The sequence below is a fragment of the Spermophilus citellus genome, assembly GCF_964194105.1.
Source record: "Spermophilus citellus genome assembly, chromosome: 3".
Classification (NCBI taxonomy): domain Eukaryota; kingdom Metazoa; phylum Chordata; class Mammalia; order Rodentia; family Sciuridae; genus Spermophilus; species Spermophilus citellus.
The window spans coordinates 16,202,108-16,229,568 of NC_138184.1; the positions used below are offsets into that span (position 1 = coordinate 16,202,108).

The 27,461-nt window shown below is 53.8% G+C and overlaps 2 protein-coding genes across 2 annotated transcripts; both read left to right on the forward strand.

Moving 5' to 3' along the window:
* Positions 1 to 1,679: 1,679 nt before the first annotated feature.
* On the forward strand, positions 1,680 to 4,884 carry RPL18A (ribosomal protein L18a). The gene is made up of 5 exons (XM_081287267.1): positions 1,680 to 1,840; positions 3,075 to 3,254; positions 3,779 to 3,908; positions 4,501 to 4,610; positions 4,742 to 4,884. The coding sequence occupies exons 1-5, from the start codon at positions 1,823 to 1,825 to the stop codon at positions 4,832 to 4,834; spliced, it is 531 nt and encodes a 176-aa protein (XP_081143393.1). The 5' UTR covers positions 1,680 to 1,822; the 3' UTR covers positions 4,835 to 4,884.
* Positions 4,885 to 10,987: 6,103 nt separating this feature from the next.
* SLC5A5 (solute carrier family 5 member 5) lies at positions 10,988 to 22,671 on the forward strand (the record flags this gene model as incomplete). The annotated part of the gene is made up of 15 exons (XM_081287719.1): positions 10,988 to 11,344; positions 12,135 to 12,200; positions 12,443 to 12,494; positions 12,634 to 12,701; positions 13,737 to 13,891; positions 14,692 to 14,832; positions 14,904 to 15,033; positions 16,060 to 16,148; positions 16,782 to 16,894; positions 16,967 to 17,037; positions 17,380 to 17,466; positions 17,562 to 17,755; positions 20,457 to 20,581; positions 21,204 to 21,319; positions 22,522 to 22,671. 15 exons carry the CDS (start codon positions 10,988 to 10,990, stop codon positions 22,669 to 22,671), a joined length of 1,914 nt encoding a protein of 637 aa, XP_081143845.1.
* Positions 22,672 to 27,461: the final 4,790 nt, after the last annotated feature.

Here is a 27,461-nt window from a genome sequence, read left to right on the forward strand (position 1 = left end):
ATTTGCTTAGGGCTGGGGGAGGGAATGGGGAGTGAAAGCTATTGGTAAAGGGTTTCTTCTGGGGATGGTAAAAATATTCTAATGTTGGTGATATTTACACAACTGTACATATATGAAAGATATATGAAAGTGCATCTTCAAATGTAATAAAAATCCTTGGATTGTACAATTTATTTCCAACAGAAAGAGTCATGTCTTGGGGCTGGGATTGTGGCTCAGCGATAGAGCGCTTGCCTAGCACGGGCGGGACCCGGGTTGGATCCTCAGCACCACATAAAAATAAAGGCATTGTGTTGTGTCCATCTACACCTAATAAATAAATATTTAAAAAAGAGTCACGTCTTTCCTCCTGCTTCAGCCCCCAGAATAGCTTGGACAACAGTACACGTTAATGAACTGTATGGAATCTTTTTTTTTTTTTTTTTTTTTTTTAAGAGAGAGTGAGAGAGGAGAGAGAGAGAATTTTAATATTTATTTTTTAGTTCTCCGCGGACACAACATCTTTGTTGGTATGTGGTGCTGAGGATCGAACCCCGGCCGCACGCATGCCAGGCGAGCGCGCTACCGCTTGAGCCACATCCCCAGCCCCTGTATGGAATCTTAATTAAACCTTTATTAATTATTTCATTTTATTTTTACTTTTTTGTTTTGTTTTGTTTTGGTGACAGGGAGCGCTCTACTTCAGTTCCAGCTGCTACAACATTTTAATTTAAAAAGGAAAAATGCTCATGGGGCTCAAGTGTCATCTCCTCTAGGAGCCTGCCCCACCCCCGCTCAAAAATAAATACTTATTCCTTTTTTCTTCTTTGCTTTATTTTATAACCTGTTATCAGTAAGTCGTTTGTAGTTATTTCCTTTTCGCCAAAGAGACTTCTTTCTGCCTGAGCAAACTGCTAAGCCAGAAACCCCTCAAGGATGGGGGCTGGATCTTGGATTTGGGGGTTCTTTTCCCCACCTTCTGTGCTGGGGATCACACCCAGGGACTCGTGCATGCTAGGCAGGTGTTCTACCACCGAGATACACCCTCATCCCTAAGGGTTGAATCTTTTTTTTTTTTTTTTTTAGTTTTAGATGGATACAATAACTTTATTTTACATTTATGTGGTGCTGAGGTTTGAACCCAGGGCCTCATGCATGGTAGGCAAGCACTCTTCCACTGAGCCACAATCCCAACCAATAAGGGTTGAATCTTGATCAGTCCCAAAGTCCTCCACCACCATCCTCGGGTGCCCCAGGATCTGTGAGAACCGGGAGCAAACAGGTGGCGTTTGAATCCCAGTCACTACAAAACACGAATCAGACGTCCAAAAACAATAACTAGCATTTCAGCGCTTCATCTACGTTCGTGTGGAACCATCTATAGGAGAAAAACATCTTTATTCCCATTTTACAGATGAGAACTCTTAGGCACGTGACTCAAGACCTCCGTAACGCACTTCCGGGGAGAAGAGGCGCCAGGTTGGAAGAATCCCCACGAGTGCCTCGTAGGCTCTGCTGCCTCCGGGCTCTGTGGGGAAAGGAAACCTGGAGTCCACACGAGACCGTTCGAGTGCCGCTGGCGCCGACGCTGGGTCACGGCCCCGGAACAGGTGACGCTCGCTGCACCTGGGAAATGTAGTCTCGGGGTGAGGCGAGGCCGGGCTGGGACTGGTGGATGGATTCGAAGCCAATGAGGAAGCGGACCTCCTTGAGCGCTGAGACAAGAAGCCAATGAGCGCATAGCTTCTAGAGGGCGGGACTTCCTGCCGTGGACTCATGGTGAGCGGCTGCGCGAAGGAGGCAACTTCCTTTTGTGGGTGGCGGCGATCGCAGAGAGAACGCTATGAAGGCCTCGGGCACGGTAAGGCGGGTACTGTGTAGCCTGGGGTTGGGGGAAGCGGCGCGGACCGCACCAGGGGCCCGGGTCGGTGGCGCAGGCCGAGTCGGCGGTGCGTGCTCTTGTCTGGGTCCTCCTAGGCCGCGCGCCGACGCCCCGAGGTGTTGCCAACATGGCGGCCGTGCGGGCGCCGCGTGGGGAGGCCTGCGCGTGGCCTGGGCCGGCGCAAGGGCCCAGGGAGGCCGAGTCCGCTTCCCCGGGGAAGGGACACGTCGCACAGCGTGGGGGGCTGTGCCGCGGCCTTTCCTGTAGTCTCTGAGCGTTAGTTTGCCCGTCTGCGAAGTTAACCTGGTAGGGGATAGCAGTCGCTTCTGCCCTGGCGTGGATGGGAGGAGACGTGGCAAACATCGAGCGCAAACAAGGAGCACGGGCCTTAGGACTGTGCACGCGCCGGGCAAAGTCGGGGCACTGTAGTGCACAGGGGAAAACGTACTGCCAGCCCGGCGCGATGTCGCACGCCTGCAGTCCCAGCTGCTCGGAGGGCTGAGGTGGTAGAATCGCGAGTTCGGGGTCAGCTTGGGCGATTTAGCAAGACTCTGCCTCCGGGGAAAAAAAGAACGGGTGAGGTACAGACTTCCAACCTCGGTGTCCTCCCTGGATCAGTTGTGGGCCAGCTCCATTGTTCCCTTCCTGGGTGGGTGATCACAAGGCCAGTGGCTCTGCCCAGAGCAGGAAGTAGCAGCAGAGTCTTGGAAAGTTGTGGCTACTTTTCATTGATGTCAGTAAAGGCTGCGTTGCCATTTGTGGACTTGGCAGACATCCTCACCTTTACACCTGTAGAGAGGGTTCTGCAGGGAACCCACAGTTGCAGAGGGCCCCGGGTTCTTGTCCTGGTTCGTTCTTGAGTTGTCCGAGATCTCAAGGCCCCAGGATAGAAGAGGGTGGTTGCTAAACTGCAGAGTGACTCTCAGGGATCACAGAGCAGTTAGGGATGACAGCTTGAGAAAGGAGGCTGCCAATCTAGGTCTCAGTTTTCCCACTTGTAAAAAGAAAGGGAGGGACAGCAGGTTTGAAATGCGCCCAGAATCCTCACTGCTCCGACTCCAGTTTGTGGATGAAGGTGGGGTTGGGAATATGATCCACAACATCTGAATTCCCGCTGGAGGTCCTAGGAGAACCCTGTGTCCATTTCCTGTATCTGGCTATTGCCAGGCTTGGTTCTGGGTGCTAACCTGGCCTTACTGCTATTTTCTTTCAGCTTCGAGAATACAAGGTGGTGGGCCGCTGCCTGCCCACCCCCAAATGCCACACCCCACCTCTCTACCGAATGCGAATCTTTGCACCTAATCATGTTGTTGCCAAGTCCCGCTTCTGGTATTTTGTATCTCAGCTAAAGAAGATGAAGAAGTCTTCAGGGGAAATTGTCTACTGTGGGCAGGTATGGAGAGTCTGAGACGGCACGGGATCTGGAGTGGATCTCTGCCTTCTAGCCGGCACTGGGCATATCTACAGGCTTAGCAGTCTTCAGAGACCTGGAGCCATGGTGGGATGGGCTTCCCTGTGCAGATCCATGGGACCCTGGGAGGAGGGTAGTTGGTGTAGCAGTCCTTGGTGAAGACTCTTAGCCATCCATGTCTGTGAAGTAGGGAGAGGTTCTATAACTGGGCAGGTGCACTGTAGTGGACATTGGGCAGTGGCTAGTTTGGCCTGCTTGTCTTTGGAGATTAGGGACTATCCGTAGCTGTGTCTGTGTGTGCTGGGAGGCAGCTCTGCCTGAACCCTTTCTACACTGGGCTTTGGGGGTATTTCCCTTACTTAGCATGCCCCCTGAGGGTGCCTAGAGGAGCAAGACTTGGAAACTGCTGCTTCAGAGTCTGGCCCTGGGGGTGGGGCTGTCTTTCTGACTCGGGTGAGGCCTGCTTGCCATCTGCACCTCATGCTGACCACCCCTTGCCTTGGCAGGTGTTTGAGAAGTCCCCGCTGCGGGTGAAGAACTTTGGTATCTGGCTGCGCTACGACTCCCGTAGTGGCACCCACAATATGTACCGGGAATATCGCGACCTGACCACCGCGGGCGCTGTCACCCAGTGTTGTGAGTTGCTGGTGTTGCCTCCTACCTCAGGCTAATAGTACAGGCATCTCCAGTTCCAACTGACTCTCAGAGCAAATGAGAGGTGCTCAGGCCATTGACATGGGCACACCAGAACTCCAGGGCAGGACGGATGGAGGGGCTCAGACCCCAGGGGGCTTTTTGTCTGAACCCTGGTAGCAGGTGCACCTTAGCTCAGAGGGAAGAACCCCTGGCCTTGTGGATCATGTGCCATCTTTCATTAAACCCATGCCAACCTCCCTGGTTTAGAGAGTCCTCCCCACGTCTTTCCAGACCCACCAAGAACCTGGCCCGGCCCTGCCCATTGTTGGTGGCTGGCTCCATTCCCCGTGCCTCCCACCTGCACCTCAACCCAAGAATTGCTGTTTCTCGTAGCAGTGGTTTAAACAGAGGTGCGTACAGCAAGTGGATCTCGTCGCCTTTGAGAGGCTGTGGCTGTGCCCCTCAAAGTGAATTTGGAGGTTCTACACTCCTTTGACCAGGCCTGCTGGGGCCAGAGCCTGTGACCTCTAGTCATCCCCAGGTGGAGCCCCCAGGCTACTACCTGGCTGACTGCCCCTTCCCCCCTGTGCAGACCGAGACATGGGCGCCCGGCACCGTGCCCGGGCCCACTCCATCCAGATCATGAAGGTGGAGGAGATTGCGGCCAGCAAGTGCCGGCGGCCAGCGGTCAAGCAGTTCCACGTGAGTGCCTTAAGGGCCCTGCTGGGCAGGCTGCACCTAGGGGGTCCCGCACAGGGGGCTTGTCACACCTGGGTGACCCCCAGAAGATGCAGGTAAGAGGCCTCCATCCCCTCACTACCTTCTCCCCACAGGACTCCAAGATCAAGTTCCCGCTGCCCCATCGGGTCCTGCGTCGCCAGCACAAGCCACGTTTCACCACCAAGAGGCCCAACACCTTCTTCTAGGTTCAGGGCCCCCCCAGGCGTTAGCCAAATAAACTTGATTCTTAGGCTCAGACCTGTGTTTTCTTTTGCACGCTCTGCAGAACTCAAGACTGAGCAGTGAGAGGAATCCGGCCCGGGTCACCTTCCTGGGGGACAACTGAGCTGAGCCTTGCGTACTAAAGTCCTCGGTGCAAAACCAACCCACATCTCCCCAGTCCCCTGAGCTCCCTCCTGCTTGTTCAGCCAGTCCAGGGCTGTGAGCTACAGGTCATAGTCCCCTGGATCTGTCCCCACTCTGTTTGAGACACAGGCCTCAGCCCTGTCCATCTCCTGCCCTTGGCCAGAGTCCTCTGAGGTGGTAGGACAGCATTCCTGCCGCCTCCTGAGGCTTCACCCTCTGGGCTGACCCTGGCTTAGAACTAACTGGGTTTGCAGTTCCCCAGATTCTCTGCAGGCACGTGGGGGCACCTGCTTGCCATCCTGGGGACCTGCTCTCTTGGATGAGGTAGCGCTAATCTTGCCTAAGAAGATTAAGGTCTCCCCTTAGGTGCTTGTCTCCAGGGAACAAGTTCAGGCCTGGAAAATACCAGGCACAAGCTAATCCCACCCTGGAGGTCGCCACCCTGGCTGAGCCCCCAACCAGCAGGAAGCTCAGCCTGCAGAGATGGAGCAGAGGCTCAGCCAAGAACTTGGTTTGGGGAGCCTCCTTCCCCTGGCGTGTGACCTTGGGCAGCCCTGGCTTTCTGGTGCTTGGTATTTTCATCTGAAGGTCAGCATGACATTTACTGTTTTGTCAATAGTTGGGAAATGACCACCATGTGAGCACTGGGGACAGGGTACGGGGCCTACCTTAATATCCCAGAGACCCACAGGTTGAGAGGAGACCTAGGCCCTAGATCTGCTGTGTCCATGGAGTCACAGGAAATAGAGGTCTGGGACTGGGACCCTGCAGAAGCCCATTGGTCACCCTGTCCCTGTTCCACCGCTGGCTCCTCCACCTCAGGACCTTTCCTCTGAGGCGAGTCTTGGGGGAAATGGATGTCCGTCCCTTTACCGTGTGGGGTGCTATTGCTAATAAATTGCTGGGTAGAGTTGACAGGGTTTGGGGGGTTGGTTGTTTGTTTTAATTCTATTTAAATGTCATGGAGGGTTTTTGTTTTGTTTTTTACTAGTACATGGACACAATACCTTTATTTCTTTATTTCTTTGGTTTTATGTGGTACGGGGGGATCGAACCCAGTGCCTCATACTACTAGGCAAGCGCTGAGCCACAGCCCTGGCCCAGTAGAGTGCGTCTTGACACATCATATACACATGAGGTGTAGTTCTCCGTTCCTGTGGTTGTGCATTATGTGGAGTGCACTGGCTGTGTATTCACACATGGACAGACAGGTTACGTCCCATTCATTCTACTGTTTCTTCCCATTCCCCCACCCTCATCCTGCAGCTTTGGTACTGGGTTTGAGCCCAGGGGTGCTTTACCACTGAGCTACACACACACACCCTTTTTAAAGCTAAGTTGGACACAATATTATATGTGGTGCTGAGGATCGAACCCAGGGCCTCCTGTGAGTTAGGCGAGTGCTCTGCTACTGAGCCACAACCCCATCCCTGAGCTACATCCTTTTAATTTTCTTTTTTTCTTTTTCTTTTTTTTTTTTTTAATATATCTTTAACTATAGGTGGACACAATGTCTTGATTTTATATTTATGTGGTGCTGAGGCTCGAACCCAGTGCCTCACGCATACTAGGCGAGCGCTCTACCTCTGAGCCACAACCCCAGCCCAATCCTTTTAATTTTCCTGTGGTCTTAACCACTGCCCAGACTGGCTTGAACTTGGGGTCCTTCTGGCTTGGTCTCCTGAGTCCATGGGGTTGCAGTGTGGCTGGCTAGCCAGGGTGGTTTGATTTTGTTTTGTTTTTAATATTTGTAGATGGACACAATGCCTTTATTTTTTATGCAGTGCAGAGGATTGAATCCAGTGCCTCATGCTTGCTAGGCAAGTGCTCTGCCACTGATCCACAGCCTCAGCCTGCAGCCTGGGTTTTTTAACACTGAAGATTCTCTGTGGATGGACCAGTTTACCTTCCCAACAATACTGAAGAACAGGCCACTTCCAACTGTGGGTCATGAAACTTATTCCTAAGTCACATTTGAATTTGTCTTGTTTTCTTTCTGTGAAGGAAGCTGAGCACTTTTTGCTGGGTTTTAAAACTACAAACCTCCCCAGTGGTTCCTTGCACTACTGGGCTGTTGGGTTGTTTTTCTTGTTTTTGTAAGAGCTCTTTAGATGCACAGGCAGAAACCCGGGAAGTCCCAGATGCTGTTTTGCAGGACACCTGTGATGTTTCTTAGTGTATGTTAGTGGAGACGTGGCTAAACTTCAAAAAACTTGTCTAATGGATTTTATTAATGTTCGTGTTTTCTGACAGAAACTCCTAGTTAACCTGCTTGTCTTTTCTCAGGATCGCCCTAGTTAAATGCCACCCTATCAAGTGGCTCTGTGATGTGAGCCATTTTCAGGAAATAACCATTTGGTCAGAGTGTGGGCATAAGGGCCAGCCCTCCAGCAACCCTCTTGGACCATGAGGAAGACAAGCAACACTGTGGGAGGAACTTTGGTACCTTGACCCCGTAGAGTGCCCCCACCCCGGGCCTTACCCACTTCCTCTAATGTCAAGTCACCAGGCTGTGGTCAGGGGCTGCCCTGTTAGATGGGACTTAACTAAAGCAGGGCCTGAAGGAGGCAGAGCATTGTAGAGACTGCTGGGGACATCCCTACCCTCTTTAGTCTGACAGGCGTTAGGGTTGCTGGCTGGAGATGTGGCCAGTGAGGAGGGAAGCCTTCCCCATGGCCATGAGTGGGGCTGGCCAGGGCGGGCATGGAAGGGTGGCTGGGGCCCAAGGAGGAGCAGGGGGAAGGTCCAGGGACCCCTTTCACCTCTTGGTATTGAGGCTCTCCAGAGCCCTGTTCTTGGGTGCCAAAGTGCCAGGTGTCGGGCGGACAGGGCTGGGGAACGTGGGAGATGGGTGTGAGCCTCCATTCCTGAGCCAGGGCAATGCCAAGACCAGGTGGGATAAGTAGGGGCACAGGAGAGCCCAGACCCACGTCCTGAAGCCCAGGGACAGAATCCTGGAGACAAACCTGTGGGGATTATCACTATCTCGCAGAAGTTTGAGCTGTCACTCTTGGCCTCTGCCACATCTTCAGGGAACCCTGGGGTGCCTGGGGCAGGCAGCACCCGAGCCCCCTACACCCCACCGTCTGCGACTGACCATGGTCCCTGCCGGCTGGCTCCTGACTTGGGGCCGCCCACCCTGTGGACCTCGGTTTCTGTGCATCTTGCTAGTCCTGCCTTCCCCCCACGTCCCCACCACCACAGGAGAGTGCCCCGCCTGCCCTGCAGCCTCCCCCCAGGATTCCAGAACATGTCCAAATCTAGCCCACAGCTCCATCTTGGATATGGTCACTTGCCCCAGACTCAAGTGGCTCCCCAGCACTGTCCCCATGACTCAGGGGCACAGTGGCCTCCCTGCTTGCTTCTTCCCACAGCAGGTGCTGCTCCTGGAGCTCCCTCCCCAAGCCTCCAGCAGGCGCACCCTGCAGGTCTCCACCTCTCACCTCACCTCCTGAAATGACTGCTGACTGGGTCAGCGTCAGGAGGCAGCATAAGGGCAGGCCCTCCTGGGTGCTGCTGGGTCACAGTGCCTGACACGCCCTGCACACAGTAGGTGCTCAATGAACCAGTTTCACAGCCCAAGCCTGGTGCACGCAGGATCACCCTGGTGGAGGGGAGGGACAGGCCAACAGGCAACAGCTGCCTGTGTGACAGCATGGTGTGAAGGCCTGAGAAGACTGTCCAGGGGCAGGTGGGACCTCTGGGGGGTGCTGGACCCTGCAAGGTGGCATGTGCAGGCCACAGGATGCCACCAGGGGGCGACGGAAGCTGGAGAAGAGGACAGTAATCTGAGGGAACTGAGCTCTCAGAGTGAGGTCCCCTTGGAAATCGGGTCCCAGCAGGACCTCAACCCAGAGAGACCCCAGGTCCACCAGGAAGGGCGCTGAGATGACAGCTCCTAGGGACCGTGGCTACATGACCCTAGGCAGCAGACCTCCAACCCTGAGCTCCTGTCCCTCCTCCGTGCGGTGGGCACAGTGGAGACCCCCAGATCCCCCCTCCTTCCTGGATAGTCAAGGTGTTTCTGAACCTAGTTCCGGGGACTGTCTCACAAAAAAGGTGACCTCGTGGAGACGAGTGTGGGGAGCAGGGCGTGTCCAGTGGCCACAGAAAGGAGAAGAAAGCTCACAACCGCTTCTCCCCAGGGGCTGTGCCTGGTGGGGGGGAGGGACAGAACATAGGACAGGAATAATGAGGGAGAGGGACAGGCTGGAAAGGGGAGGAGTCCTCTTGTCCTTCTGGGCAGAGGTGCAGGTCTTCCAGGAACTGGCTTGCACCTCCGGTCACTCCTTTCTTGGTCTGCTGTTTGGGTCGAGGTGGCTGGCGGGTGTGCTTAGCCTTAAAGGGGGCGGGGAGGGGCAGAGAGAGCCCCGGAGTCCAGTTGTTGACCCCACGGGAGAGTTTTGGACAAAACTCAAACCAGCCACATGTCTTCATGCAGAGTGGCGATGCACCTGCTCCTTAAGTTAAAGGAGACACAGACAATGTGGAGGCAGGGAGGCCGGGCCTCCCACCGGCTCCAGCCAGCCACCACACTCCTGTGGGCCCAAGAGAAGAGTTGGTGTTTGCAGCAAGTGACCTTCCAGTCCCTAAAGACAACTGTTATCATCGTGACCCACAGATCAGAGGTGTGATCTGCAGCAAAGCCAGAGAGGGACCAGAGATGTCCTGTCCAGCCGTGTGGCCTCCACGGCCAGTGCTTTTTAAGTCAATTAAGAGCAAATGAAGGGCTGGGGTGGCTCAGTGGCCAAGCGCTTGCTAGCTCGTGTGGGGCACTGGGCTGGATTCTCAGCACCACATTACATAAAGAAATAAAGGTCCATCAACAGCTAATACGAGTGTATTTTTTTTAAAGAGCAAGCAAAGCTGGAGGGATTATGTAGGGCCTTCTCAGTAGCAGCGGGTCTTCAGGTACTGAGGTCTGCAGCCACAGCAGTCACCCCATGACCTCTCGTCCACTTTCCGCCTTGGCCGGGGATGACTCGCTGCTCGGTTGCTGAAGGAGGCAGTGAGTGGGAGATAATGGACTCCAGGTGACCTGACCAAGCACCCTTCCGCCTGGCAGCGTTACCAGGCTCAATTCATTCCTTGGGGGCTATTTTTTCCCCGTTTACAGATGGGGAACGGGAGCCCCAGGGAATGCTGCTCTTCCTAGAGAAAGAGCAAAGAATCCCCCAAGGACGCGTCGCAGGACTTGAGCCCTGAATGCCTCCCGCCCAGCGTGCCCAGAGGGCAGGGGCTGATGATGTCCTTTCCCAGGGACTCGGGGGAAACAGTAGATCTAGATACTAGTTGGGGCTAGCGGCTGAAGCTCAGCGGTTTTCCCTATGGCGCCCACAAAACCCTGAAGTGAAACCTCGGGGACTTTGAGCGCTTGAAGCAGGCTGCGTGGCCTTGGGCAAATGGCAGGCCCCCTCTAAGTCTTTCCCTACTGGTCCACCGCTGTCATGGACAGGCAGGGGTCAGGGAAAAGTTCCAAAGGAAGGGGGGGGGAGTGGAGTTTTGGGGAGGACCACGCGCCCCCGCCCCCAGCAGACACCCCGTGGCCTTTCCCAGCTTGTTTGCCCCAGACCCGAAAGGGTGCGGGGTCGGGCCGCCTCCTGGTCTGGGGCGGAGCCACTCTGACCCCTGAGCCCAATAAATCCGCAGCCCACAACCTCCAACTGTTTCTTTAAGCCCCACCGCGACCTCCCGCTGTCAGCGGAGCGCAGCGCCCGAGGAGCGGGTCCGACTGGCCAGCTGCTCGCACGCAGCTGGGTCGGGCAGCTGGCCCCAGAGTGCGGGGTGAAGTGGACAGATAGACGGAGGCGCAGAGGGACAAACCGCGAGGACCCGCAGACCCCCGGCCCAGGGAGCCCCTGCCCCTCCGGCTGCTGTCACCCCACACGGAGGGGGACAGGCTGGGACTCCCCTGCAGGGCCCCTGCATCCTCCACCGCCCACACCGGTGCAGCCTCCTGGCCGAGGACACCGTTGCCGTCGCACCTGCCCCTCATGGAGGTCACTGAGGCAGCAGCGCGGGCCACGTTCGGAGCCTGGGACTACGGGGTCTTCGCCCTCATGCTGCTCGTGTCCACCGGCATCGGGCTCTGGGTCGGGCTGGCTCGGGGCGGGCAGCGCAGCGCCGAGGACTTCTTCACCGGGGGCCGCAGCCTGACGGCCCTGCCGGTGGGCCTGTCCCTGGCCGCCAGCTTCATGTCGGCCGTGCAGGTGCTGGGCGTGCCCGCCGAGGCCTACCGCTACGGCCTCAAGTTCCTCTGGATGTGCCTGGGCCAGATGCTCAACTCGCTGCTCACCGCGCTGCTCTTCATGCCCGTCTTCTACCGCCTCGGCCTCACCAGCACCTACCAGGTACCCGGAGAGGACCTGCCTGACTGGGAACCCGGGACCAGGGCTGGAGGCCCTGGGCTGCGAGCTACTGTGCAGCGGGAGGCAGATCCGCTCCTGTCGCTTGGTGGGGCCCTGGCCGACCTACAGGAAGGTTCTGGGAACAGCCCCAGGCAGTGGTGCGAGGGGCAGGAAGGAGGAAGCGAAGAGGGTGTCCTGGTTCCTTGGTGCGGGCGCACGAGGGCGGTGCAGCCTCAGCCCGAAGTGTACTCACGTGCGGGCAGGCACACACCTGTCCCCAACTTGTCCGCACTTTCATACTTATGCACTCCAGAGGGGACGACCCCCGGCTCTGGGTCCCAAACCCGGCTTAACTCTTGACCTCTACCTTGAGCAAGGGCGCTTCTCTGCTCGGGCTTTCTACCTGTCCCAGGTGAGCCGTTGATATGATTCCCCTCCTCCGCCCCGGGACGGAGAATAAAGCGGTACTCGTGTCTGGTATTCAGTAGCTCCAATGCCATTGGCCACCGGCACTACAGTGTGCTTTGTCGCACTTCGCTATAAGGGCGACCCCAGCGGTCAGACATGAGTAGGAGGACAGGTGTGCAAGTACAGATCGCTCCTCCAGGGCACACGTCCTGTGCAAGGCACCGAGATGGCACGTGTGCGCGGACAGATCTGGGTGTGCGCGGGGCAAAAGTAGGGCCAGCGCAGTTAGCCTCCGGAGGGAGGGTCCAAACCCAGAGGCCGGGCAGGGACCCCAGATTCCTCGGGACTGTCCTGGTGACCACAAGCCCTCGGCTCCTTCTTGCAGTACCTGGAGCTGCGATTCAGCCGCGTGGTGCGGCTCTGCGGGACGGTGCAGTACCTGGTGGCTACAGTGAGTGGCCTCCGCCCGCCTTCAACCCAGCGACCCCGTAGGCTCCAACCTTAGCGCAGCGCGCACAGCCGGTCCCCAGCTCCCGGGACCCTCCCGAATCCAGCGCAGCCCCAGGCCCGGTCCACATAGCGACTTAGCTCCGCCTCGTAGGCCCCTCCCACCGACCCACAGGACCCCGCCCGCACCCCGCCCAGGCCGGTCCCGCCCCCGCCCTGCCTCACCGCCCCGCCTTCTGCCTGCAGGTGCTCTACACCGGCATCGTGATCTACGCACCTGCGCTCATCCTGAACCAAGGTCGCCTGGGAGCTCGGGGGAGGGGGTCCCGGCGGAGAAGGCTGGCCAGGAAGAGGGGGAGGGAGAGGAGGGCCGAAGACTCCGAGGGCCACTTTGCTCCCCGTAGGGACGACTAATTTGGGGGATGTCTAATTTGCAGTGACCGGGCTGGACATCTGGGCGTCACTCCTGTCCACCGGAATTATCTGCACCTTCTACACGACTGTGGTGAGTGTCCCCGAGGACGCGGGGGGGGGGACGCGGGGGCTTCATGCCCACTGGGTCTTCTGTGGGGGAAATTTGGGTCCGCCAAATTTCTGTGACCCCGCTATCTCCTGAGTCAGCCCCGGTCCTAGTTGGGTCTCGGTTTTCTCTTCTTTCTAATGAAAGGTGATCTGAAAAGCTCCTTGCTGAGAACCCAGGAATAGGCTAGCTTCAGGCGTGGCTGAATCAGGGCCTCCGACAGGGTCCCTCTCCCACTTCTCTGGGCTCCATCAGGTCCAGGCTCCCACCTCTTCTGGCTTCCTGCCCAGCAGGGTCCTTTCAGCACCAGCCTCTCCAGCCTCTGGCTCACCGTGGTCCCAGGTCCCGACTGAAACATTCCAGGCAGCTTGAGGGATTGGGACGCTCTGATTGGCTATTCTTGGAGCTGCCCTGCAAGAGGGGAGGGTCTTCTCCAAAGAGAAATCCGGGGACTTCTAAGCCACCAGGTTGGCTGGGTAAAAAGTAACTAATAATGGCTGGGCCAGGTGGAGTTGGCCTGTGATCCCAGCGGCTCTGGAGGCAGAGGCAGGAGGATGGCAAGTTCAAAGCCAGCCTCAGCAACTTAGCGAGGCCCTAAGCAATCAGGGAGATCCTGTCTCTAAATAAAATACAAAGGAAGGCTGGGGATGTGGCTCAATGGTTGAGTGCCCCTGGGTTCCATCCCCAGTACCAATAATAATAATAATTAGTAATGACAGTAGAGTCATAGGAATAGTCATGCAGTAATCGCTCACTGGGTCCCTGTGAGTTCCAGGTGCTCTTCTGAGTCTTTTTCACTTAAGTTATTTAGATCTCACAAACAAAACCATTATTAACCCTACTTACTGTATTTTTAAAAATATTTTTTTTAGTCGTCAATGGACCTTTGTTTTATTTATTTGCATGTGGTTCTGAGAATTGAACCCAGGGCCTCACACATGCCAGGCAAGCGCTCCACCACTGAGCCCCAGCCCAGCCACGGTCAGGCACCCAGCTGACCCCTCTCTGCTCCTCCTGCAGGGCGGCATGAAGGCTGTGATTTGGACGGATGTGTTCCAGGTGGTGGTGATGCTCGCTGGCTTCTGGGCCATCCTGGCCCGTGGCACCGTGCTCATGGGAGGGCCCTGGCGTGTGCTCAGGATCGCTCAGAATCACTCGAGGATCAACCTATTGGAGTGAGTTAACTGTAAAGCAGGACACCCCCTTTGTGCTGGGGGGACCAGCCAATGCTGCCTGCTCCAGGAAGCCTCTCTGCCCCTTCCCCAGCTCCCTGCAGTCAGAGCCCTGCCCCTGCCACCCTGCACCCCTCCAGCCCATCCCTCCTTCTGGCCAGGACTGGCTCTGGGGGGTGGAGAGGCAGGTCTACATCCAGCTCTGTCCCTTGTGCCCAGGCCAGCCTGGACACTGAAGCCTCCTGGATCTCCCAGCTGGACAAAGAAAGAATGATTTATTTGTTTGTTTGTTTGTTTGTTTATTTTGTACTCAGGATGGAACTCAGGGGCGCTTAACCACTGAGCCATGTCCCCAATCCTTTTACTATTTTATTTAGAGACAAGGTCTCGCTGAGTTGCTTAGGGTCCCTCTATGTTGCTGAGGCTGGCTTTGAACTCACCATCCTCCTGCCTCAGCCTCCGGAGCCTCTGGGATTACAGGCCTGTGCCTCTGCACCCAATGATCAATTTTTCTCTTTTCTTCTTGCTGTGCTGGGGATGGAAGCTAGGGCTTATGCAAGGTGGGCAAGTGCCTCAGCCCACCGAGCTGCATCCCCAGCCCAGACAGAGTGTCTTCTGAATGCTTAGGGAGGTGACTCAGGGAACAAAAAGTGCATTCAATCAGACAAACTGCTCCTCACACTGAGGGCCTGCCGCAGAGGCTCCCCGAGGGCCCAGGACACCCAGGATCGCCATCTGGGGTCCTGGGGAAGGTGAGGTCAATGTGACATGTGCACATGGCTGACCCGCCCTGTCCCTACCAGTTTCGACCCCGATCCTCGCAGCCGCTACACGTTCTGGACGTTCGTGGTGGGCGGCACGCTGGTGTGGCTCTCCATGTACGGCGTGAACCAGGCCCAGGTGCAGCGCTACGTCGCCTGCCGCACGGAGAGGCAGGCCAAGCTGTGAGTGCGGGGGCCGGGGAGGCCTCCGGGCTGCGGCCCCCTTCCCTGGCCTGAGCTGCCCCTCCCCCCAGGGCCCTCCTCATCAACCAGCTGGGCCTGGTCCTGATTGTGTCCAGCGCGGCCTTCTGTGGCATCGTCATGTTTGTGTTCTACAGCAGCTGTGACCCCCTCCTCACGGAGCGAATCTCTGCCCCAGATCAAGTGAGTCCCACTGAGCCCCCTCCCTTGGCAGTCCTGGACCCCACTTCTCAATCTTGGGGAATGGAGCTAGAAGAGCCTTCCTGGCAGAAAGAACAGCCTGTGCAAAGGCCCAGAGGCAGGAAACAGCTCAGAGGAGGATGTAGGATAAGGGGGAGATGAGTCCGGGAGGCAATGAGAAGCCGGGTGAGCAGGGGAGGGGAACATTCATATTGAGATCCCCCTAGGGGACATCAAGGAGGAGATGGAGCTGGGTACAGTGGCAAACAACTGTAATCCCAGCTACTCAGGAGGCTGAGGCAGGAGGATCACAAGTTTGAGGCCAACCTTGGCAATTTCGTAACCTTTACCCTCAGCAACTTAGCAAGATCCTGTCTCAGAGTAAAAAATAAAAAGGGTTAGGGTTGTAGGTCAAAAGCCCCTGGGTTCAATCCCCAAATACAAAAAAAAAAAAAAAAAAAAAGGAGGATATGGGAATGTGATCCAGCATGAAGTGGTGTTGACACTGATGTCCCAAGCACCTGCTGTTCCTCATGCTGTTCCCTTCACAAGCCGTCAGCGAGCCCTTAGCTCTTCCGGTGTGGAGAGGGCGAGGCTGCTGCAGCTCTCCTCTACAGAGGGGGAGACTGGGGCCCGGGGGGAAGAAAGCGCCTGAGGTTAGCAGGAGGCTGGGCAGCTCTGGGACCAGGTCCCCTTCTTGGGTGGCATCCCCACTAGAGCTTAAGCCATGGGGTTCCGAGTTGGCAGAGGTCACAAGGCTATCCCGTCTGCTGTCCCGCCAACAGGGTCAGATCCTAGGTCCCCTAACAGTGCCACTCTGGCCCCACAGTCCTCGTGAGTAAAATGTTGATGACAGGGGACCCTGTGTCACTGGGCACACGGTGGGGCTCAGGGACAGTTCTCAGATCTCATGCTCACTCTGAGTCCCGTGTGTCCTGGGCAGTGGGGACGTGCAGGGTCAGGACAGAGAGGAGGCTTCCCCTGGGACGCTGCCGTCCTAGAGGGTGACCCCGGCTCCTCCTCCCCTAGTACATGCCCCTGTTCGTGCTGGACATCTTCAAGGACCTGCCTGGAGTCCCCGGGCTCTTCCTTGCCTGTGCCTACAGTGGCACCCTCAGGTGAGCCTCCGACTTGCTCAGCAGCCACGTCTAAGTCCCCAAGGGCCTCGTCGCTCTTGATGTCTCCCCAGGGCTGGAATATGCTGGAACATCCACCCCTTCACAGTTCCTGCCCACTGCCCAGATGGCAGCCAGTGTGGGCTTTGGCAGCGCAGCGGGCACCCCTGAGCACAAGGGCCCCAGCTCCAGCAGGGACACTGTCCTCTTCCTCTGCCTTCCTTCCTTCCTTCCTTTCCCCTCAAATGAGTGTTTATTGAGCACCTATTATGAGGCAGGTGTTGCTGTCCTGCATCCTGACCAGGCTGACCCCACCCTGCCCTCTGGGGCTACCCACACTGGTGGTTCTACACATGCCCTCAGTCTCCCTTGTGCCACCAGCCTTTCTGTCTCGCGTGACCTTGGTCACAGTGCCCTTGCTCTCCTGGGAGTATCTCGTGTCTGGGAGCAGGACAGGACTGCAGGGCTCCTCCACTCCCTGGGGACTCTGGTCACCCCCACCTCGCTTCCTGATGGGCGGGGTCTTGGCAGCCTAGCTGGACTTGGTGGCTGAGTGGCTGGTGCAACAGGTGGACCCCAGAGCGGGGGTGACAAGCCCTACCTGGCCCACCCCTCTCCCATCTTCCCTGCTCCCAGCACGGCGTCCACCAGCATCAATGCCATGGCCGCGGTCACCGTGGAGGACCTCATCAAGCCCCGGAAGCCCAACCTGGCGCCCCGGAAACTCATGCTGATCTCCAAGGGACTCTGTGAGTTGGGGCACCTCCGGCAGGGAGTGGGGCGGTGCCTCCCACTGACCGGCCACCCCGTGTCCCCTGCAGCGCTCATCTATGGCTCGGCCTGTCTCACGGTGGCGGCTCTGTCCTCGCTGCTGGGGGGTGGTGTCCTCCAGGTGAGCTCTGCACCCCACCCCGTCCCATCTCCCAAGATGTGGGGCATCTTCCCCGCCGAACTGAGGCTCAGAGAGGGTCGCCGACCTCGCGCAGAACTGGATAGGACGCTTCCTGCGGCCAGGGGATAAGGGAGGTGGGGGGCTTTGTCCTGGGGACTGAAAGGACTTCCCTGACTTGGAGAAAGACTCTTTGTCACCTTGTCACCGCTCCGAGAAGTGGGAGGAAGGGTTCCCCCTCCTTTGGTTAGCTGGAGCCCCGGGTGGAACCCCTGGGTCCTGGTTTCCCGGTGGGTGACCTGAGGATGGCTCTGCCCTCAGCCCTGCCCCCCCTTACTCTCACAGGGGTCCTTCACGGTCATGGGTGTCATCAGCGGCCCCCTGCTAGGGGCCTTCGTGCTGGGGATGTTCCTGCCTGCCTGCAACACGACGGTGAGTGGGGAGGGTGGGGGGGAGTGGGGAGGGCAGGGGAGGGCCTGGGGGCGTGGCCTGGCAGCCCCCTCCCCTGATGCTGGCTCCGCCTCCAGGGCGTCCTCTCCGGGCTAGTCATGGGCTTGGCGCTCTCCCTGTGGGTGGCCATGGGCGCCACGCTCTACCCGCCCAGCGCCCAGATCATGGGAGTCCTGCCATCATCCACTTACGGCTGTGAGACTCTCTCAGCCAACGCCTCTGATCTTCTGGAGCTGACCCTCACCACCAGCGCCTCCAGCAGGACCTCCAGGTGAGCAGACTGGTCTGGGAGGTGGCAGACACTTGGCCTGAGCATGGCAGTCAGGGAGGAACCCTGAACCCTGAGGAAGGAGCAAGGCTCGGGAACAGTGCTCTGGGAGGACAGAGGAGCAAGTGCAAAGGCCCTGAGGCTCATTTCAGCTTGCTGCAGCCCAGGAGCAGAGAGGAGGGAAGGTAGGAGACATGCAGGGAGAGGAGTTCAACTGGATTCTAGTTTTTTTTTTTTTTTTTTTTTTTTTTAAAGAGAAAGAGAGAGAGAGAGAGAGAGAGAGAGAGAGAGAGAGAGAGAGAGTTTTTAATATTTATTTTTTAGTTCTCGGCGGACACAACATCTTTGTTGGTATGTGGTGCTGAGGATCGAAACCGGGCCGCACGCATGCCAGGCGAGCGCGCTGCCGCTTGAGCCACATCCACAGCCCCTGGATTCTAGTTTTTAAAATTGAGATAGGAGTCACATACCACAGACTGGATTAAAAGGGGGGTCTGGTCGTATATGGATAAAATTTATGCAGCCATCAGCACTATCTAACAAAGAAGATTTTCATCAACTCAGAGAGAAGCCCTATCCCATGAGCAGTCCCTTTCCATTTTCCTCTCATCCCCAGCCCCCGGCAAACCACGAATCCACTTTCTCTTGCTACGGATTTGCCTCTTGTGGACATTTCACGTAGCTGGAGTCGAAACTGGACAAAGTGACCTTTTTGGCCTCAGCCTAGTTCGAGGCTCAGCCAGGCTGACTCCATTCCTTCCTCTGGCGGAGTAGTTCTGCAGTGGGGGTGGCCGCACGTTTGGTTAATCTGCTCATCTGCTGATGGACGCGGGTTGGGATCATGAACCGCTGTAAACATCTGCGCATGAGCGTTGGTGTGAAATGTGTTTTCCTCTCTCTTGGAGTATCCCTGGCTGTGGAAATGCTGGGTCATACAATAATTCTGTTTAATTACACTCCCACCAGCCACAGGCGAGGGGCCCAGCTTTTCCACATCTTCTCCAATGCTGTTTCTTAAAGAAAAAAAAAAAAAATCCCGGACCTCCTGGAGGGTGGAGGGCCTCTCCTTGGGGTTGATTTGCATTTCTCCATAGTGATACTGAGCATCTTTTCGTGTTCTTATTGGCTTTCACATATTTTCTTTGGAGAAATGTCTATTCAAATCCTTTGCCCAGTTTAAAATTGGGTCATTTGTCTTTTTTTTTTTTTAAGAGAGAGTGAGAGAGGAGAGAGAGAGAGAGAGAGAGAGAGAGAGAGAGAGAGAGAGAGAGTTTTTTAATATTTATTATTTTTTAGTTCTCGGCGGACACAACATCTTTGTTGGTATGTGGTGCTGAGGATCGAACCCAGGCCGCACGCATGCCAGGCGAGCGCGCTACCGCTTGAGCCACATCCCCAGCCCTTTTTTTTTTTAAAGAATTTCTTTTTTTTTTTTTAATATTTATTTTTTAGTTTTCAGCGGTCACAACAACTTTGTTTGTATGTGGTGCTGAGGATCGAACCCGGGCGGCACGCATGCCAGGCGAGCGCGCTACCGCTTGAGCCACATCCCCAGCCCCTTTTGTCTTTTTTTTTAAATTTAATTCTATCTGTTTATTGACAGTGCTGGGGAAGGAGCCAGGGCCTGGTGCAGCTGGGCGAGGGCTCTACCAGGGGCCACAGCCCCAGTAGTCCTTTGTCTTTCTGTTGTTGAGTTTTAATTTACATCATCTATATATGTCTATATATTCTGGGTACTAGGCCCTTATCAGATGTATGATTCTGCAAATATTTTCTCACCTTCTATAATTTATCTTTTTATTCTCTTGACAGTGTTCTTTTTTTGTTTGTTTGTTTAGTTGTACGGCTGGGGTGGTGGCTCCGTGGTGGAGCGCTTGCCTAGCATGTGTGAGACACTGGGTTTGATTCTCAGCACCACATAAAATAAAATAAAATTAAGGTTTAAAAATGCATTTTTTTTTAGTTGTAGATGGACTCAATATCTTTGTTTTATTTATTTATTTATTTTTAATGTGGTGCTGAGGATGGAACCCTGTGCCTCACGCATGCAAGGCAAGTGCTCAACCATGGGGCTACAACCCAGTCCCTGACAGTCGTCGTCATTATCGTCATCGTCGTCGTCGTCTTCTTTTTTTTTGTACCAGGGATTGAACTCAGGGGCCCTCGACCACTGAGCCACATCCTAGCCCTTTTTTAATTTGGTTTTGAGACAGGGTCTCGCTGAGTTGCTTAGGGCCTTGCTAAGTTGCCATCCTCCTGCTTCAGCCTCCTGAGCTGCTGGGATTACTGGGGGTGCCCCCATGCCCTGTGAAAGTTGTTAGCTGTGATGAGGTCCAATTCATCTTCCCCCCTTAGCTTCTGCCTGATTTGTCCCATCTAGGAGCCCAGTGCCTACACCATCCTCATGGATCTGTGTGTACATTTTCTTCCAAGGGTTTAATTTGGTTTGACTCTGAGGTCAATAGGGAGCCATGGATGGTGACGGGCAGCGGCAGGAGAGGCCTGGGTCTCCTGCTGAGCATGGCGAGGCCTGGGAGTGGGTCCCTGGGAGCAGCGCTGGCTGCTAAGGACATCGAGGGAGCGCTGAAGGGTCCTCCGGGCCAGGCTGTGGCCGTGGAGGTGGAGAGCAGCGGGAGGCCTGGGAGGGCTCTGGGAGGGAGGCAGGGGTGCGAAGGGAGGCTCCTGCCCACCTTCCCACCTCCAGCTCCAGGGTGGCCCCGGGCAGGCCGGCTCTAGCTGACAGCTTCTACGCCATCTCCTACCTGTACTACGGCGCCCTGGGCACGCTGACCACCATGCTGGGCGGGGCCCTGGTCAGCTACCTGAGCGGTAAGCAGGGCCACCACCTAGGGCCACCTGGGTCATCTGGGTCATCCCTGCCTCAGGGCCCCTTTCAGCAGGGAGAGGAAGAAGGGACTCTGCAGGCTTGACACTGGGACCCCTGTGCTGCACCTCGGGGACAGTCCCCACCTCCGAGGCCGGCCCTACTGCAGAAGCAGGAACGAGCTGTCCCCTCTCCACACAAGTCCCCGCTGTAGGCGAGGGAGGGGGCGCGGGTGCTGTCCCTGGTGCTGAAACGCATTTTCTCTCCGCGACACGGTGACTCCGCGCGGATTTCTGACTCCCACGGAGAATAGAAAGAAGCCAAGAGAGGTGAATAGCGATAGAGTGGCAGTCCCACTCCCCGAGTGGCAAACTTCCAGTCCCTAGGCCTCGCTGAGCCTCCTCATGCCAGGTGCCATTCGAGACACCTGGATGCTGCCCTGGGCGACACACAGGCTGGCACCACCCCGCCCCGGCCAGCAACTGCACAGGACAGGAGACGGGCTCAGAGCTGGGGCTGGGACTGGAGCCACCCCACGCTGGCCCCAGGCCCTCCCCTGCACCCCCAGGGCCCCGTCCCAGCCCCCACTGCCTCCTCACTAATGGCCTCAATTCCCCCTCCCCCCAGGCCCCACCAAGCGCAGCGCCCTGGGCCCTGGGCTGCTCTGGTGGGACCTTGCTCGACAGACGGCGTCAGTGGCCCCCAAGGAGGAGATCACTGCCCTGGACGACACATTGGTGAAGGTCAGTCTCCGGCTGGGCTTGCACAACAAGGGACGGCCTGGTGGTTCTGGGTACTTGGGGAGTGGCATAACTCAGGGGAGGGATGTGGTGAGTCCCCATCTGTCCCCGCCTGCGTCTTCCCTCCTGTGGACAGGCTCAGGTGGATGCAGGGTCATCCTCAACAGAATGCAGTGTTTCCTGTCACAGGAGCCAGCAGGGCTCAATACTGTTTACTTTTCTCATATGTGTGTGTGTGTGTGTGTGTGTGTGTGTGTACTGGGGATTGAACCCAGGGGCATGTAACCACTGAGCCCATCCACCACATCCCCAGCCACATCCCCAGCCCTTTTTAATATTTTATTTAGAGACAGGGTCTCACTGAGTTGCTTAGGGTCTTGCTAAGTTGCTGAGACTGGCCTCAAACTTGTGATCCTCCTGCCTCAGCCTCCCCAGTCTCTGGGATTACAGGTGTGTGCCGCGGTGCCCAGCTTGTATCTTTTTTTTTTTTTTGTGTGTGTGTGTGTGTGTTTTTATGATGACTTCCTACCTCTGGCAGGGCCAAGAGATTTGCTCTTAGGATATTTATATATAATCTCTTAAGATAAAATGACTTAATTCAAAAATGAGCCAACTCAGAGAAAAATCTTACATAAGATACACGATGGGGGTAGATGGCTGTTGGCCAGCGCCATGTGATTGCTGTGGGAGCAGATGAGATCTACAAAAAGAAACAAGTTGGATCCCAGCAGGCAGTGGGGGCTAAGATAACAAAGCGGGGTGCTGTGATGGGCGCATCTGCAGCCAGAAAAGTCAGCTCGGTGTTTTGGAAGAGGTAGGTCCGGCCGCCCATGAGGAGGAGCCAGCCCTAGGGAAGGAGGTCACAGCGGGTGCACCAGCCCCGGCAGGGACAGGCCTGCTGGGGAGGGGATGGTTTTAAAGTTCCCTCCAGCTGCTGTGGGAAAATATTTTTTTCTCAAAGGGAAATAGAAAGGCAGAGGTGGGAGGGAGCTACGGTGTCTGAGCGAGTATCGGTGGCCTGAACTGTAGGTGGCCTAGGCACAGAGAAGAGAGGTTCTGCAGACAGAGGGGACAGGCCTAGACAATGTACTGGACAAGGAGATACTGTGCGACCCTGCCTGCACACGGCTGGTCCTCCAGGGTCATCAGGATCCCCACCTGGGGACAGGACCTCTGATGGGGTCTTTCTTCTCCCCTACCCTCAGGGTCCTGAAGAAATCCTTCTTGGAACCAAAAAGTTCCCCGGACCCCTGCCCAACGACGAGGACCATCCGCTCTTCCTGGGGCAGGAGGTGGAAGGGACCCCTGGCCCTAGACACGTTGGTGGCCACGACCTTGGAGAGACGAACCTCTGAAGGCAGGGCCGGCCTGGCCCAACCACCTGGGGTGGAATCTCAGGATGGACCAATCCCAGGCCACCAGCCAACAGGCCCGGCCTCTGACTGGCTGGAGGGCTTGAGATGCAAATAAGCCTGGGGCTGCGCGGCCCAAGGCCCCGCCCCCAGGAGGTCGGCCCCGCCTCCAGGAGGTCGGCCCCGCCTCCAGGTGGTCGTTTCCGGCTTCCGCTCTAGTCCTAGAGGCTGCCCTCCCTTCCGCTCCTGCCCCTCAAAATGAGACCGGAGTTTTCTGTATCCACAAAGAGAAAGCTGTTGGTGGCCCTTCTGGACAGCATGGAAAACCCGCAGACCCACACCAGGGCCTGAGGAAGACCCCACCTTCCCCTGGAATGTGTTCAACCTTGGCGAGGATCTTGGAGGAATTCAGGCCTGACCTGTGCTCCATTAATCAGGCAGGGACAGGAGGCCCAGAGAGGAGTAACCCCTGACCAAAGTCGCACAGAAAAGCAGGTGCTCACCCCGAGCTGGAGACCGGCTCTTCCTCCTCCTGTCTCTCTGCATTTTCCCTCCTAGGGTGGGGGGGAGAGTCAAATATCACCTGGCCTCCAACTTTGGCCCTAACACCTAGCCTTTGCCCATATATGGCTCCCTTGACCCTCAGGGGGATGTTTACTACTCACTGGGCAGTGGAGACCCCCAACAGGTTTTGGTAGCATCCCTCCCAATTAATTTAGAACCTCAGAAAGTGAGCTTCCTTGGAAACAGGGTCTTTGTGGGTATAATTAGCTAATTTGAGGTGAGCAGGTGAACAGTCCATAGCAATAGGGTGAACTCTGAATCCAGGGCCTAGAGTCCTTAGAAGAAATGGAGAAGAGACCCAGAAGGCCACAGAAAGACAGATGGAGATTAATGTGATGCTTCCACAGCTGAGGAACCTCCCAAGGCTCTCGCGCAGCCAGCAGAAGCCGGGAGAGACGCCTGATACCGACTCTTTCTTACAGCCTTTAGGGGGTGTGTGGCCTGATAGAATCTTGATTTTAGACTTGTAGCCTCCAGACTAGTCAAGAATATATTTCTGCTTTTTTCTTCTGCCTGGTCTATGATAATTTGTTACAGCAGCTACAGGAAGCTCATACACTCCACCTGATCTAGCTATGCAAGCCGTGTTGATGGGATACCTTTAGATTTGAACTTAGAACTGACCATCACAACTTTAAAATCAATGACTGGATAATTGGGGAACTAGACCTTCCACCTGTTTCCTCACTTAGAACAGTCTGGGACAGGAAGAAGCATGAAGGACAGGGATGGGCTGAGGTTCCCCTGAGGGCAGAACAAGATGATCTAGCAGCTGTTTCAATATTTCTCCACATTGTTGTGTGTATCAATATTTCATCCTTTTTTATTGCTGAGTAGTATTCCATTGTTCGGATGGACCCACAGTGTGTCATTCATTTTTCACTGAATGGGCATCTGAATTGTTTCCAGCTTTTGGCTGTTGCAAATAAAACTGCTATGAACATTCATGTGCAAGTCTTGTGTGGACATAATACCCAGGCCTCTGTATCTGTGGATTCAACCAACCACAGGTCGAAAACATTTTTTTAATTGCATCCTTACTAAATGTGCATGAACTTTTTTTCTTGTTATGATTGTCTAAACAATACAGCCTACTGTTTATATGTACGTGTATGTACAAGTAGATACACAGCACTTACATTGCATTAGTTATTGCAGGTGTTATGGTGAGATTGCAATAAATCACTGAGTCGATCTTAAATCAAGAGACAGAAACTTTATTCACCAGCCAGCGGTTCGGATCCACCAGCTGGCGGGCCAAGGGGCGGGCTGCCAGTCTATACCCTTCGACCCCCTCAAGGGGTAGAGTGAATATTTATAGTTTAAAACCACATTAATCGTAAGTGGCTGTTGCTATGATTCAGAACCATAAACAAACGTCAGGAGATATAAAATCATGAGCAGAAGGGAAAGTGGGTTAAAAATGATCCGGGTTGAATACAAGTTAAAGAATGGTTACTAATGTCTACACAATCAATCTCTGACAGCATACATTGTCCAAGAAAAATGGGAACCAAAGAGAGAACAATTTTACATTGTATAAGAATTGCCATTTTGTGTTGCCAAACATGCTGTCATTCTATGCTAAGCAACTGTTGATGGGCTCAGAGGCGGGGCTTTCCCATGGGAGAAGCATGTCTTCCATGAAGTGGAGTCTCAGGGTAAGATGGCGTCGGTTTGGTCATTGCCCACATAGCCTGGCCCAAACACAAGAAATGTGAAAATCTATGGCAGTAGGCATGGAAGGTCTGTGCAAATACATCCTTTCACAAAAGGGACCTGAACACTGCAGATTTTCATATTCGTTTTTTTAAAATATTTTCTTAGTTGTCAATGGACTTTATTTATATGTGGTGCTGAGAATTGAACCCAGTGCCTCACACATGCTAAGCAAGTGCTCTACCACTGAACCACAAACCCAGCCCTTTCTTTATATTTTATTTAGAGACAGGGTCTCACTGAGTTGCGTAGGGCCTCACTTTTGCTGAGGCTGGCCTTGAACTCAAGATCCTCCTGCCTCAGCCTCTCAAGCTGCTGGGATTATAGGCAGGAGCCACTGCACCTAACTCCTAGCCCTTCTTATGTTTTATTTTGAGATAGGGTAGGGCTAAATTGCCTGGGCAGGCCTTGAATTTGTGAACCTCCTACCTCAGCCTTCCCAGTAGCTAAAATTATAGGTATGCACTACTACTACACTTGGCTCTGGCTTTTACTGATGACTTAAGAATTTTTAAAATATATATTCTAGGCACTGGAGGTGCAGTTCTGTGGTAGAGTGTTTGCCTAGCATGTGTGAGGCCCTGGGTTCAATTCCCAGCATTGAAAAAATGTATGTATGTATGTATGTATATATATATATATATATATATATATATATATATATATATATATATATTTATATATATATATATATATATTTATTTATTTATTTATTAATATATTTATTATTGTTTTCTCTTTGGTCCCAGTTTTTCTTGGACAATGTACCCTCTCAGAGTTTGATTGTCTAGATGTTAGTAACCATTATTTAATAATATGTATATTATTAATATATATATTTATGCACACACATATTTGCAGATAATCTGTTATTCTGTGTCTTTTAACTTTCTTGGTTGTTTCTTTAACTTTTATAAAGTCCAATCTGTCTGTTGTTCTCTTTCATTGTCTGTGTTTTTGGTTCTATCTAAGAAATCATTATCAAATCCAAGGTCATTAAGTTTCTCCTAAGAATTCTATAGTCTTGGCTCTTATGTTAGGTCTTTGATTCATTTGGAGGTAATTTTTATATATATATACACGCCTCCCGATCCATGAACATGGTATGTCTTTCCATTTATCTATGTCTTTAATTTCTTTCAGCAATGTATTGTAGTTTTCTCTTTCTTGGCTAAGTTCATTCCTAAGTATTTTGTTCTTTTTGAGGATACTGTAAATAGAATTATTTCTTAATTTCCTTTTCAGATTATTCATTATTAGTGTATAGAAACACAATATCTGTTGATTTTGTACCCAACAAATTTGCTTATTCTAGCAGGTTCTTTCTCTTTTTTTGGTAGAATCTTTTAAAAAAAAAAAAAACATTTATTTTTTAGTTGTAGTTGGCCAAGGCTCACTCAGTTCAGATCAAATGTCACACAATGTCTTTATTTTATTTATTTATTTTTATGTGATGCTGAGGATCGAACCCAGGGCCTCACACGAGCTAGACGAGTGCTCTACCACTGAGCCACAACCTCAGCCCCTTGGTAGAATCTTAAGGAAAACATGTCACCAAGGCTCAGGATGTGGCTCAGTGGTAGAACACTTGCCTAGAATGTATGAGTCCCTAGGTTTCACTCCCATTACTTACAAAAGACTCGTGTTTCCTGAAAACAAATAATTTTATTTCTTTCTTTCCAATTTAGATGCCTTTTATTTCTTTTTCATGATAATTCCTTTGGCTAGATTTTTTTTTCACCAGTGTTTGAACTCAGAAGCTCTTAATCACTAAGCTTTCTATTTTGAGACAGGGTCTCACTAAGTCGATTAGGGCCTCACTAACTTGCTGAGGCTGGCTTTGAACTTGCAATTGTCCTGACTCAGCTGAGATTACAGGTGTGAGCCACTACACTTGGCTCGGTAGTTTATTTCTATTTCCAGTTTGGTGAGTGTTTTTTTAATCGGGAATTCGTGCTGAGTTTTGTCTAATGCTTTCCTCTACATCAGTTGAGATGGTCATGTGTCCCCATTCATTCTGTTAATCTGTACACTTCTTTGACAGAGTATCATAGGTTGAGTCATTATTGCATTCCAACAATAACTGCTACTTGGTCACATTGTACAATCCTCATTTGTTTTGTTTTTGCAGTGCCTGGAATGGAACCCAGGGCCTTGATTGTGCTAGGTAAGCACCTCACCACTAAGCCCTGTATGAAGTTTCCAATGTGCTGCTGAATTTGATTTGCTAGCATTTTGTTGAGGTTTTTGCAACAATATTCATAGAGCAAGTTGGTCTATCACTTTGGTTTTTATTGTTACTATTATTGTTTTATAATGCACTTGTCAGCTTAAGCAGAGCAGTGCAAAGTTTTTGTTTGTTTTTTAAAGTGAATGCTTTTTTGTGTTTAATCTAAAAAATCCTGTGTGTGTGTGTGTGTGTGTGTGTGTGTGTGTGTGTGTCCTGGGGATGGAATCCCAGATCTTGAGCCTGCTAGGCAAATTTTCTACCACTGACTACACCCAACATC

Coding starts and splice junctions, on each gene's coding strand:
- RPL18A (XM_081287267.1), top strand. Junction 3,255..3,778: donor AAATTGTCTACTGTGGGCAG/GTATGGAGAGTC, acceptor TTGCCTTGGCAG/GTGTTTGAGAAGTCCCCGCT. Junction 4,611..4,741: donor CAGCGGTCAAGCAGTTCCAC/GTGAGTGCCTTA, acceptor TTCTCCCCACAG/GACTCCAAGATCAAGTTCCC.